Source organism: Bombus huntii, chromosome 8 (assembly GCF_024542735.1).
Source record: "Bombus huntii isolate Logan2020A chromosome 8, iyBomHunt1.1, whole genome shotgun sequence".
Lineage (NCBI taxonomy): Eukaryota > Metazoa > Arthropoda > Insecta > Hymenoptera > Apidae > Bombus > Bombus huntii.
The window spans coordinates 14,290,180-14,303,904 of record NC_066245.1 but is presented as its reverse complement, the minus strand read 5'-3'; the positions used below and the strand labels follow the sequence as shown (position 1 = coordinate 14,303,904).

Below are 13,725 nucleotides of genomic sequence, written 5' to 3'. Positions count from 1 at the left end.
ATAACCTTTTCGATCTTCTATTACGAAGTATCAGTACAGGTTAATCATATTATAACAAGCTTTTTCTTGATAATAATTTGTCGAGACTAAATATACTCGCTTTACATCTGTAGGATAGCTTAAAATCTTTGTATCGCAACATGTAACCTCAAGAACGTCTCGCGAGACAAACATTAACAGTCTTTCGCGTGTTATCGTAAAACGTACATAATATAACTATCTTATCTATTATCATTGCCACAAATTACATCTTAATAGAAACCTATCCTCTTTAATTCTGCAGATTGCAACTCTAATTTGAACAACCTATATAACCTCCATTTTCACATTTCCTAAAACAATTCCACTCGTAAGAACAAAAACACCTTTGAGTTGTCTTATTTAACCGCGAACTTCTACATGGCAGCTAAAATCCAAGGTAAACAATATCTAACGAGCCGAAGGAATGTTGCCGCAATTAAAATTAACGTTATTAACGATTCTCCATGAGATCTTATTTAATCTAACTACTTGAATATCGGCTATGAAAATAAAGCAAAATTTTTACGAGGGAAAACACATTATGGACATCGTAACCTTGTTACAAACGCGACTGGTGAATACGGCACTCGTGGAGTACACACGTTATCCTCAAAACTCGCGTTCCTGTCCATTAATCCACTGGACACATAATGATAACGCGTTTTAATAAATTAATCGTATCATGTGTATTTTACCGTATCGCGATAATTACCGTATCGTCGAACAGATCCGTTAAATCAACAGCTATTTAACGAGCATTTTCGCGAATAACAAACGAACGATAACGCAAACGCTTGAGTTCTACTCTCCGACGCTGAGCAGCGGTGTTAAGCGTAATTTTTAAAATGACACGCGCAGATGTATGTCGGTGGTCGTTTAACAGCCTTTTTAAGGATTACCTAGGAACGTACGATCCTGCCAGAGTCGAAATGGTTAAGACAGTCACGAGCCCTACGAAACATTGAAACTTTTCCACTTGGCGACTTCGATATTCCGACACAGTTTATTGTCCTTCAAAAAATCTCAGCCGTGGTTCAAAGTTGTCAGAATCGTCGACTCGCTCTGCACGCTTCGAACGTATCGTCAAACAAAATCTCAAATCCGTCGACTGTTAAGCGAAATCGCGCTTCGTCAGTAGTATAATTCGTAATCAGTATCAGTGAGTCGTTCATCATCCAGGGATAGAATATCTCCTTCAAACAGTCAATTGAATTACAACGTCCAGAGCAACCTACTCTCTCTCTCTCTCTTTCTCTCTCTTTCTCTCTCTCTCTTTCTCTCTCTCTCTCGCTCTCTCTCTCTCTCTCGCTCTCTCTCGCTCTCTCTCTCTCTCTCTCTCTCTCAGCTGGCTGGTATTTTGCTTTTCGAGACGAGTCGAACGAGTGGAAGTTCGCGAGGAAAAAGCTGAACGAAACGCGTCACCGCTAGTCACCGAGGGTACACTGTTTCCAGGGAGGAACAAGAACGGCACTAAGAGCCGACAACGCGTTATAATCCGCACTTTAATTCTAGAAGAAGGCACCGTAACGCGGGCAGACGCGTGGCCTGTTATAAACCGAGGCTCCGACCCGCTCGTAAGCGTCTCACTTTTGCTAATTTTCGAAATATTCGTGAATACTTAATATGTACGTTAAGCGTCGTTCGCATTGTCGTACGTTTGAATTTGTACTGCCCGGTCAATCGTAAGAATCGAAGATGCTAATGTATGGTACAAAGATGTGACTGCGCGATGAACCGATAAGATGTAACTTCGTTGAATATCGTAATCCACACGGTTGCTTACAACAATCTTTTATTATTCCTCTATTTTCCAGGCGTTAATTATTCAGACATTTTTTTACCAGAGAATCTGAGCGATACTTTATTTTATGATTCATTACTGTGCACTTTTGCAAATATATGTATTATCAATTTATCACTCTTTTCGCTTTGACCGTTTTATCAATTTATTGCTTTTAACGAAAATTAAATTATTGACATTAAACATTAAATTATTAAGAGATCATTTCTTAGGAATATCAAATATTCACATATATATCTACATATTCTTTAACGCATTTTACGTTAACGATATACAAATAGATCCATTTAACGTTGGCAGACATTTCGAAAGTCCAAAGACACATACAGTGTGAAGAGATCTTTGACCTAACAAGCGTTAACGAGAGCAGGGACCATGTATATTTTAAGCTGATAAATGAAAAACACGAATGGAAAATTTATTTTCGATCTTGCTAAGTAGTTACGCTATGTTCGCGTTCCTTAACCATTTTTAAAAGAACTAACGGTTAATAATGAAAAAAATAGAACAAAATTTATCGAGCTTAGAGTAGATTTTCCAATAGAAAAGAGTTTGAAAAGGATCGCATTCCAGAGCAGAGAATGTTGCACCTGCAAAGACATCCAGCTGCGCTTAGCTCGTTCTAACGAAGCGAGTGACTCGCGCCGCGATTAGTAAAAGGATGCGAAGTTGAAGCGTTAGCGGCTCATCGCCGGCTTTAGAAAGAAGTCAAACCACAGTATCGAACTTCTATACTGCTAGAGCAACAGTACCTCGGGACCCGTTGCCACGAAGCAAAAGACACCGAAGCCATCAGAGCATGCAATTCTGTTCGAGAGCACTTAGATTCGCCACATCAGGAAACGGTGTCCTCTGTGTGTATTGGTCAACAAAGAAACGGACACGTGACCGTGATACTATCTCTTCCTTGGGGAAATTCTTTTTCCACATTCTCGTTCCAAAAGCTTCTTACAGATAAACGATTTTGAGAAATCATCCTTTTTGTCTTATTTCTTTGATTTCGTTTCTTTGAAATTTATATTATTGTTATTGTTAATCGTGAGATATCGAGCAGAATAATCTTCCTTCAAAGAGGTAGTAATATCGACAAAGATTTAGCTGAATAATCCATAAACGTAGCTTTTTCTATATGAATAAACCAAATTGCCTAATTCCCACTTCTCCTAAAATCCCAATTCTTTCTCGCAGCGAAATAAACTCCGTTATCTTTAGCGAACTGCAAACGAAATAGGTATTTTCATATATAGAAGCAACGAAGAAATGTCCAGTTAAGATGTATTCGCCTGACAGCAGGCCGACCACTCGGCAAAGTGTTAATTTGTTAATTTCACGTGACGCGTGCGCCACAGTGAGATGCTTTAACGCAGTTGACCCTCGAACTTTCATACACGCATACCATCTCGAACTGTCTTCGTGCAATTTGAATGTGAAAATCATGGCTCGCTCGTACCTACTCCACGAACACGAATACAAACACGAACTCGTCTCTTTTTCCCGATGATCGCTACGTCCTGCCACGCCGTTCTAGAGCTGGTTAAGGCTCGTTCTGGTTTGAACGTGCGTCGCATGCGACGCTTACCGATTTTGTAAATGAATCGCTTTTGTTGCCGATCGAACCACAGTCTGTACCGTAACGACCAAAAGGGTAACCCACGGTTAACTGTATTCTTTTTTAGCCCGTTATCATGGCGCCCGCGATCGATTACTCGCGTGAAACACGATAACGACCACGATTATCCACGTTATTTAGCGACTCCGTCACACCTCTTCGAGTAGTAGAAACTACCGGGCCAATTAAATTGATTTAGATCTTTCGATAAAAGTGGAAAAGTCAGGCAACGATACGTGCACCCAATAATGTTGCTTTTATGAAACTTTCACACGTCATTCCGTCGCTCAATAAATTAACACGATGCTTATTTACCAAAGCTAGTTTTTTAATTTCTTGATCGACCGTCTAGAATTCTTGGTTACAAATGAAATATCTTAATGCTATTAAGTATAGAAGCTACCTAGAAGAACCTAAAATAATACATTCCACTGTAATTCTGTACGCTAAACCAATTTATATCTTTCATAACCACCGACTGCACATTAATAATTATTTCTAAACATCGAATTATCCAAACTTGTAACGTTCATTGTAACGGACAAGTTTGACAGTATATTCCTGCTGCGTGAGACTATTTTAAACTCGAATTTTTTAAATTAGTCAAAATTATAATACGCGATATGGAAAGCTAACAGTTTCTAATAACACCGATAAGAAAGATATCAAAAATAGACACAAATTGAGGAAAATGTAAACCTAGGTAATAGATAGTTCACTACGGTCTATGATTACTGCAGCAGAAAGCAGTAATCTACCTATGATATTAATGTAAAAGAGCTAGAACTAAGATTGCTAACCAAAGTTACTTTGCACAAGGAAAACGATTGATCCGGATAATTGCACAATATGTGTTTTAACAACAAGAAAATTTTGTACGTTGAAACCATTACCCTGCTAGTCTGTTCGAATGCATCACAATAGACGTCATTTCCGTTCATCTACAAGCATAGTACACGAAATCATCGCCGTAGAATATTTCCACGTTAGATTTGCATTGTTACTTCGAAACATTAGCTGCTGTACTCATATAGAGTATCATATTCTTAGTATTATGATAGCACGTATTATGCTTATTAATTGCACCTGAATGAACTTCGAGTATTCCGCGCATCCTGTGGTCGCGCTATAATAATTCATAAATTGCGCAACCGTTGTCCATCGTGATGCAACCTAACCCGCATTCCTCTATGTAACGAACATTTCGCTCCTTCGACACATGGAGGTCGTGAGATAAGTCGAAAAAATTAAAGATGCCCGTCTAGGTGAAATCGCTCGATCGATGCGGAGCGAGGATCGAGAGTCGGGTTCGCGAATTCGTGCCTCTCAGGAAGAACAATCCTACGAGTAACTCTACATTTTTCGAAGAAAAATAGCCGAAACCTTCCTTCTATTCGTCGCGAGTTTAGAAAGCCGATGAGTGATGACGACATTATGCGTTCCAGACACGTTTCGATGGTTTAAAACGGTGTCATTGCCTGCGACGGTGACAATGAATGAAGATTTTATGTAGTATTCCTTGTGATAAGGTAGGAGAAGATGGAGAGCCAACTGAGAAATTCTGTAATCTCTTAATACATCGATATATCTTTTGTCAGGAAATTAGATGCACGACATTCTTTAAAAACTTACGTCAAAAAAATAAAACATGATTTATTATAAAATTTACTAAAACGTTAATAAAAGCTATAAAAGAATGCCTCTTCGCTGCCTCATTTATTTCTTTTTTATTCGTAACATTTTGAAACTATGAGGAAACGTAACAGTCGTTAAACGCGTCCTCGATAGCTAAACGCTTGTTAACACGAGAAAACCGATGGCGTTTAATTGTCCCTATGGGTAATTATGAACCTCTGATTTCGTTAAATGTATTGTAAATCGCGTCATTGACTACTTGTACCGAGTGGTCAACATGAACCATAATTTGTTTGATTGCTGACAAAATTACAGCGTCGATTTCGCTACGATGTTCATGCCTAAGATTGTTCGCAATTACAACATCGAAAAGAAGAGTGAAATAAGTCGAAACCTGCAGCGATAGATACGCTGCTTGCCGCGAGATACTCAATAAATACAAAATGACAAGGAATATGTATTGTTGAAAATGATCGATCTTGCTTCTCATGTAACCTACGTAGCCTTTGAAATTTTTTACGCCACCTCATTTCACATATCGTTATGCATTTCACAAGGAAAAGCGAATACTTTTTACTGTAATTTATCTCTGTCAATAGCAAATTTTTCTATTTTACCCTAACTTTGTTCGTTTTATTATCGTACGGAAATATTTACCACGCTGTTTCTCGGGCTCGTGTTCGACGATGAACGCAGGAACGGCCGTGACCATTTGATAATCGGCCTCGGCGACGTCTTGCTCCTGTTCCTGCTTAGTGGCGAGCAACGCTTGCATGGCGCTCGCGTCCCCGCAGCTTCTCCTGGTGTACTTCGTCCTCGAAACCCTCAGCAGGGCGGCTGGGCTGATGCTCTGACAGTTGTCCCGCGGCGTCGACGTCCCCGGTGGCTCGTCCAGGGTCGTCGGGCTCGACAACGAAAGGGCCACGTCGTCAGCACTATGGCGCCTTGATTTTGACAACCGTTTAAACATTCTGCCACCTGAAATCCAGTCCACATGTTCCTGAGGATTAGTTTCGGTGTGGAATCAATGTAAAATTATACAATTAGGTATATCAAGCATATTTCAATTAATTTCTTCGAAAATTGATACTCTAATTTGAAACGTTGAATATATTATGAAACCAATCGGTTCATCTAGTTTTTATCGTAAAACGATAAACGTAGCTCAATCTTTATAGCATTCGATTTGAAGTAACGGTCACGTGTAACGCTTGGCATCGATCGCAGGTCAAATTCCTGTTCATGAACGCGAGCTACCTTGAAATTTAGCTTCCCCTAAAAACCAACAGTCACGTAAAAACAGCAACAAAGAGGCCGTATTCGTTACAATATACTAGCGAATGCGCTTCGATCCGTAACTTTCCAAGTACGATTTACCGTTCAATCCTCTTGGACGCAGCCAATACATCGTGGCTTTTTGCGATTCGATGGGAGGCAACGATGAACTCGATATAAATCACCGACCGATTCGAATCATAGCGATCAAATTCGTTCGGAAGAATAACGCGCGCGTTATATACGTACTCGTGTTTCAGAGCGTAGTTCACCGAATACTTCAAACGAAAAAAAGAGGAACCTACGTGGAAAGTAGAAAAACCATAGCCGGAAGAAATAACCGTTGTCTCCCATAGATGTGTCATACTTTGCTTTTTTCATCGATGTTTGTTCAATCTCTATAACAGGATTTTCCTTTTCTGATCAGAACAAATATTATGGTTGATTGCAATACGATTGGAGAGATAGCAAGAAGACAACCGAAAAATGCAAAAAAATAAAATCTAACTCTCGACGTAAATATCGTAGACTACTTGTAAAAATATTACGCGTCGCCAGCAATTTGCCATGATTTTCCATGGATACGCGTTTCCGCGGAAATTGAAACCGTAGGAAAAGCGAGATCTAGAAAAGTTCGCTCAACGGGACGATGACACGGAATATACTGAAACTTTTTCCTCGACTTTTTCCTTCGTTTACTTGTTCCATGCCGGCTGTTTCTCTTGTTGGAGCGTGCACTCGTGTAAGCTTCGTCATACAGCTAGAGAGAGCAAGAACCTATTCAATGCACTTCGAAGGTCGTGTCGAATGCAATGATACGAGCACGAGACCGACACGAAGCCACCAGCAATCTCAGGATTATTAATATTTCGTCGATGTACACTGCTCTAATTGGAGTATCGTAAATGAGGCAATTAAAAGAGAATCTCTCATGAATTCTGTACACGGTTTTCGCACACTTGTGTCTGTAAAATTAACCCTTTTGCGTTTTTTATATGCATACGACTTCTTTTATTGAAAAAGATTAAGTTTATAATAACATTTTATGCATCTTTTACAAAACTTTAAACAAGAAGTTTCAACAATTCGAATAACTTGAAAGCGATAAAACGCTACTATCGCACTATCTAAACGTCGCCTTTTATTAAATGGGAACGAATGTTTGCAACTCCAACGTTTTTCGATATTGAGGTTTAGCTTAGAAGACTCTATTGAAAATCTTCCACTTTGACGCAAGAACGAATTCCACTTGTAATTGTAACAAATAAACCAAAAACTCACTGCACATATATTCAAACTTCGTTATACGACCGAAGAATCTATAAAATTGTTCGACCATAACTAAGAAATTTTAGCCAATAAGCGGTTTTGAAACGCGTATCATCATTGTGACATGATCGAGTTGGTACTGTAACGCAACTACGAAATTACGTTATTAACGTTCGAGTTTATTGTCCGGGTATCTCTGTTTTACATTAACCTATTAGTGTAGCTTAACCAAGTAAAGTATTTGACAACCGTATCGATGTGGACGATAATAGTCGCACTAGCTATCGAACTCGGCGAAAACGAGGGAAAAGCGACGGTCAAAAATAGGAGATCGCAGCCGTGGAAACGTCCCGTGTAATAGGGGCATTACGGCGATCGCAAGATATTATTTTCGAACGGCGCGGCGCGGCGGTAGCGCGGCTGCATGGAGAGCAATTAACTTCTCTCCTCGCGGTCGGGTACGAAGGCCGCTCGCTATTATTTATTTTCCTTCACCAAGGTCCTCTGGTTGTACGGTCAGGAGTCTAATGCACAGCCGAGAGACACAAGGCAACGGTCAACGGAACTCCCGGCAGAAAGAGACGAGGCAGAACGTCTTTCTCGGTGTGAACGTCCCGTTCCTGCAACCCTCCCACGCAACCCGCCCCACTCTGCTCTTTTCTCGTTTCCGTTCCCCAGCGTACTGCGGTGTATAATAAACGTTCTTCGATTATTAATCGAGATTTCTCACCTCGCGAACGAGATACCTCACGAACTGGTTTCTATTTATTCTTGACGATTCTTCGAACCAGGCATCTCGTGAGTCGAAGTTCCATCTTTGTAATATATCAGGAAACTTTCTTATGCGGTATAGCCAAATAAAGCGACTAAATCTCTAATGAAAGCAGCACGCAATAATAGTTTAAAATGTCGAAAGGCGGTAAAGAAATTGGCAATTAAACGATTAAGCTCGTCTCGCTATTACCGCGTAAAGAAGAATTCGTATCCTCCCTCGACTTACGAACTTCCATTTAACCCGGAGCGTACTTTATGACCTCCTTCTTACAATTACAGAAGTCGCCAACTCTCGTAACTCTCGTAACATTGGTATTTCTACGCAGTCAATTAGCTGGATGAGCGAGAAGGAAGGCCGCACCGCGCCGTGCCGTATCCCGTCGACCTCCTTATTCTTCCCCCGGTCTTGTCTTGCTCCGGCTCTTTCTTCGTAAATTAAATTTCGTAAATTAAACCGTTTTGCAGCGAAAGTGACCTGATTTTACCAACAAAACCAACGTTCAGGAAGAGGTTCCTTCAATGTTAACAAGATGCACATCGAGAGATCGTCTACGATCATCGGACATCCGTCACCAGCCGCGTTTCTTACGTTGTCGCTATTAAATTACATATATCGTTCCATCGATTTTCAGCAAAATAATCTAGGCTTCTTGCTCAACCGTAACGAATGCGATATTGCGCGCGACGCTCATTGACAGCAGTAGGTACCGAGAGAAAATGCGGATTTACCGGCTGGATAATAGCTCGATTCATTGGATCGGTCCTTTTGGTAAATGGACGATCATTGGTCTGGAAAAGTAATCGTTTTGCCTTGTTTCTTCTTCGTTTATATCGTTTGAAAGAAACAATCAATTTATATTACACGGTGTGTTGTACCATAAGAAATTCTTGATTCAAAGCGGTGATACATAAAAGATGTTAAAAAAAATTAAATTTAAACGCCGTACATTTCGCAGAGCACATAAAGCACGAGAGAGTTTCCTGTAACATCGTTAAAATATGGCTGCAAGGCCCGTCAAAGAGCTATCTGATTCATCCCGACGTTTCATTAAGGAGTACATTATCGATCACAATGTAGATTGCATTTTACGTGATCGCGGGATGAACCGCTGCCAAGAGTAAAGAGAAAACTCCGAACAACCGCCGTTCCCTCGGTTGCCGTAATGGCCCGGCACTTTCAATTTTCATTTTTCTGCTTTTCAATTATGAACACGCTCGCGTGGTACCGCCGACGAACTGTCGGTTTCAATCCCCTTTCGTTGCCATGTTCGTCGCGGCGATTTCGCGGAGCAACGGCGCGTGCATTCAAAACGTCAGATTCTTCGCTCGCAAACTCCAGGCACGAAATTAATTCATGCGCGGTTTTTTCGTTCCTGTCGACGTGTGTATCGTGTCTGCGACGCGTGAACATCCACGCACTGTAACTTGCGTCGCACAATCGACAGATTGCGTCGCTTCTTTAAGAGGGCCTCCGCATTTTCAAAAATATCTGAATCGCGACAAACATACAGTCTGCGGGAAAACAAATGAAACGTAGGTGAAAAAATTTATGAAAATCGAAGCTGTTACCATTTTTATTCGTCCGTGTAGAAATGATTCAACCGGTTTTAATAATCGGTAACTAAATGTGTGAGTAAATAAATTGATAGCTAACAGCGGTATATAGCTATTCCTGCATCTGCGATTTTCATCGACGAAACAATAAAATTGAATCGCGTGAAACGGAATGTCGATGTCTCGAATTGTAATGCAAATAATCGAAGGCCATCTAAAATAGGTGAAGCCGCGGCATTCGGGTTGCATTCGATCTTACACGCGGCTTAATGGAAAACGATTAGTTTTGCGGAATAAGCTGCTATACACTGCTTAACGATCGTTGATTATCCATTTAAAGGACGGTTAATCAACCCGTGAAATCTTTATCAAAATCAGTGTATCTTCAATTTAATTAGCCAATTTCAACAGTGATAATAGTTTCCGATGAATGAATTCAATTTTACTCTGTATATTTAGAATGTAAGTGAAATATCTTTTTATCGGTAGCGTTAAATCGTAGAACTATGTAAGTGCGTTAGAAATAATTGATACGAATTAAGAGAGAATTAATTATTTATTCTCATGGATACATATAATTATGTATCCTACCTAATTTATACTGTTTATATTTCATAATTCCAAATAGTAACGGATACTTTCTTAGTCCATGAAGGTTTTTGATTAGATCGCGATAACCCGACTCGTATCGATTAAAAGGCTTCCCCTGTCTCGTAAGAAAGCTCTCTTGAGACTAGTTCTTGTTACGAGCGCGAAGAATCTCTCATTGTTTCGCTTTATATCAGACAGTTCATCGATATTGTTGTAACTAAGGGCGTGGATAGTGACATGATCGTAAATTTCACTTGAACTGGAGAACCTGATATTTCGAGTAAACACCAATTATTTTTAGAAGGAGCTCACAGATCGCAAATGACAATTACGTATTGTTTTCAATCGCTATACTATTATGACTTCTAAATTTAAGTTACTTTTGATAAAGTAGACAATTAAATACCGCTTGCTCTTGCTATATTCGGATTTTAGTGCAAATTAGGAAATGAATTTCCATGGAAGGAATACATGCTATTGACGGTGACACTACCACATATACAAATATGGTACCGTCTATGTATGAGAATGCAAAGGAACATTAATTGAGTAAAGAAATTCAGCAGACATCGAGCAAACGCCATGTAAACACGCATCGCATCTGCTCCAAACCAATCAAATCTCGACACAGTCTTATCCCTTACAACAACATACCTCGGTCCAGGGGTTAGGGCATCTAAAGGAACACCTGAATCAGTATTCTTTATTCCAAAAGTTCTCGGCTTTGCGGAGCTTCCTCGAGGACAACAATCGTTGATCATCGTTCGACGACGAAGAGAGACCGGCGCATCAAGATCGATTCTTGTATCCTTCTACAGGCTGCACGTTTGTTTTTTATGGACGCGTCGACGAGTTAAACTCTCGTTCCAACGGGAAAGAAAACCCGTGTCGGACGCCCCGGCCCCCTAATTAACGCGTGCACCAGATAACCGCAAAGAGTCGTTAATTCGCGCGGAAACCACCTGTCAGACACTCGAAGACGTGTTCCTCGTGTCTATTGGTCAACGTGTGACCGGTCTCATCGCGAGATCGCAAGCCACGGAACCGGCAGCGGCCGCGAAATCGACATGCCAGATCTTTGGACAGGGCCGAAACCCTTTTTCGACCGGAATACGTCGCGCCAATTATAATTGCGTACGACAGTAGGCTTTTAACCGATCGACGCTGTTGCCGGTTTAAATTAACATTTTGTGACTATATTTGACAGGCTAGATAGCCGACGTTGAAAGTAACTACTTTTGAATTACGTGCTAGCCCAAGCGTTAATTCGTATCTCAATAAAGAAACGGAAAGCTAGAATAAAAGATTCGAATTCCTTTTACTTTTCAAAACGAGCGGAAGGATATCTATCAAGCGAGTACATCTTTTATTCATCGTACAAGATTTAGAAATCATAGTTACGTGCAAGAGAAAGCATGTAACAATTGACTGGCTGTTGACAGAAACCATGGTGGAGAAAGAAGGAAGCTGCATCTTCGCTGAAATATACCGTAGATAACCTACGATTCTTCGTGACTGAAATTACAATTACGCTTACAATGTCTACTTTAAGCGAAAGTCAGTAGTAACTATTAAAAGCCAATTTACAACGAACGTTGTTAAAACATTTATGGAACATTTCATGGTAAAAAATGAGGGAAACGATGTACCCGCGAGCTCTCTCGAATATCTTCGCTACTCGTACACCTGTCGTGGCAAACAAAATGGTACCGAAGCCAGGAGCTTTATGTTGTACTAATTCGCGGTTTTGATCGTATGTATTGATATTGATATGTATTGATCGTCGCAAAAAAGTTTTACGTGCACGGAAGCAATTATACGCGACAGAGAACCCGGTTAGATTGCAATTTTCTATTTGTATCGAAGAGAGCGTATCCGTTTTCATCGTTATTAAAAGGGAGCTTTCCTTTTTGAAATTCTGGCGAATGCCAAAGTACCTTAGAAACACGACAAGCGACCGGCCACGATGAAAGGATAAGCCGAATCGGCTGGTTTCGAGTCTCGAGAACGCTTTCGTTAAATATTCATATACGCGGTGCGAATGGACGGAACTAATGGTTAAGAATGATGAATGACGAGGCGAGTTGTGAAATGGAAAATGAAAATTTCTCGGCTATCCTCCACTTCCCCTCTCTCACTAGACATGTTCAACAATCGCCGGCTCACGAGAAATTATATCGTTCTCACTCGAAAGAGAACGGTAGGGGAGTAATTAAGTATTTAAAATCATTTGTAGCCTTTTTGGATGTGTCACACATTGCGTTCGAAAATTTCTAGGCAAGATGTTGGAAAGTAATTGAAAACAACGGAGTCTGCAATTGCTAATTAGGTATAATAACTTGAGCCTGTGAATATTCTAAAAGTTTGATCACGTAACCTTTAGTGGATTAGAAATCTATTTATTGAAATGCATGGAATTGTTCAAAAATTTGGAGAAAAGGCATTTTACGTGATATTTTTTTGTCAAAAACTGCTTCCAAATTTTACGTAGATTCGGATCGCTACGTCGCACCACTGTTCGGTTTCCATTAAACGAGAAACGATAGTTAGGAGAAGGAAGATGGAACGGTAAAATACGACGTTAATAAAATGTAGGAATTGTGACAGTTAATCGGCAATAAAATTTCTTTCCTAAATGAGATATCGATCATTACTTTTATACTCGGCAGATTCGATTTCACGTGTTGCTAATTGACGTTTTATTTTCGAGTGTTTTACGATTTCCTCGTTGTACAGAAAGAATCACATTAATCAAAACTTTCAAAAGTCACCAAAAGTATCGTTTTATTTGGCCAATTAACCGAGAGTGACCACTTTCGAGTTTTGGATTTATATCTTGCTTTCGGTCCTACTTCTTTCCTCGCTTCCAATAACTTTGAACATAATTTTTCGACACGAGTGAAAATCAACCCATTGTTGCACCGCATCGGTTAGTTTCTGAAACAATGCGTGTAATTAAACCATCTTTTCGACTCTAGAGTAAACTTTCGCGCGACTTAAATCGGAATAAGTAAGTTTAATTCGTGTTATATATTAAATAATTGGTTTAATCAAGATAAAATACACCACTATTGAGTGTAAGAATGTCTTTTGTTAAGAATTCTTGCAAATAATGTTCCGAGAACCTTGTATATCTAAATTAAACGGGACGTTTCTTCTTTCCTGCTACCTGAAATGCAATTCTAAACATTCTCGT

At 40.0% G+C, this 13,725-nt stretch overlaps 1 protein-coding gene across 3 annotated transcripts in view; it reads right to left on the bottom strand.

Annotated features, from left to right (window-relative positions):
* The window catches only part of LOC126868688 (uncharacterized), a 78,110-nt gene that overhangs the window by 7,361 nt on the left and 57,024 nt on the right, over positions 1-13,725 (bottom strand). For all 3 annotated transcript variants that reach the window (XM_050624444.1, XM_050624443.1, XM_050624445.1), the window contains one exon: positions 5,724-6,044. In XM_050624444.1, coding sequence (XP_050480401.1) covers positions 5,724-6,036 — 313 coding nt within the window. In that variant the 5' untranslated portion in view covers positions 6,037-6,044. The remainder of the gene's footprint in view (positions 1-5,723; positions 6,045-13,725) is intronic.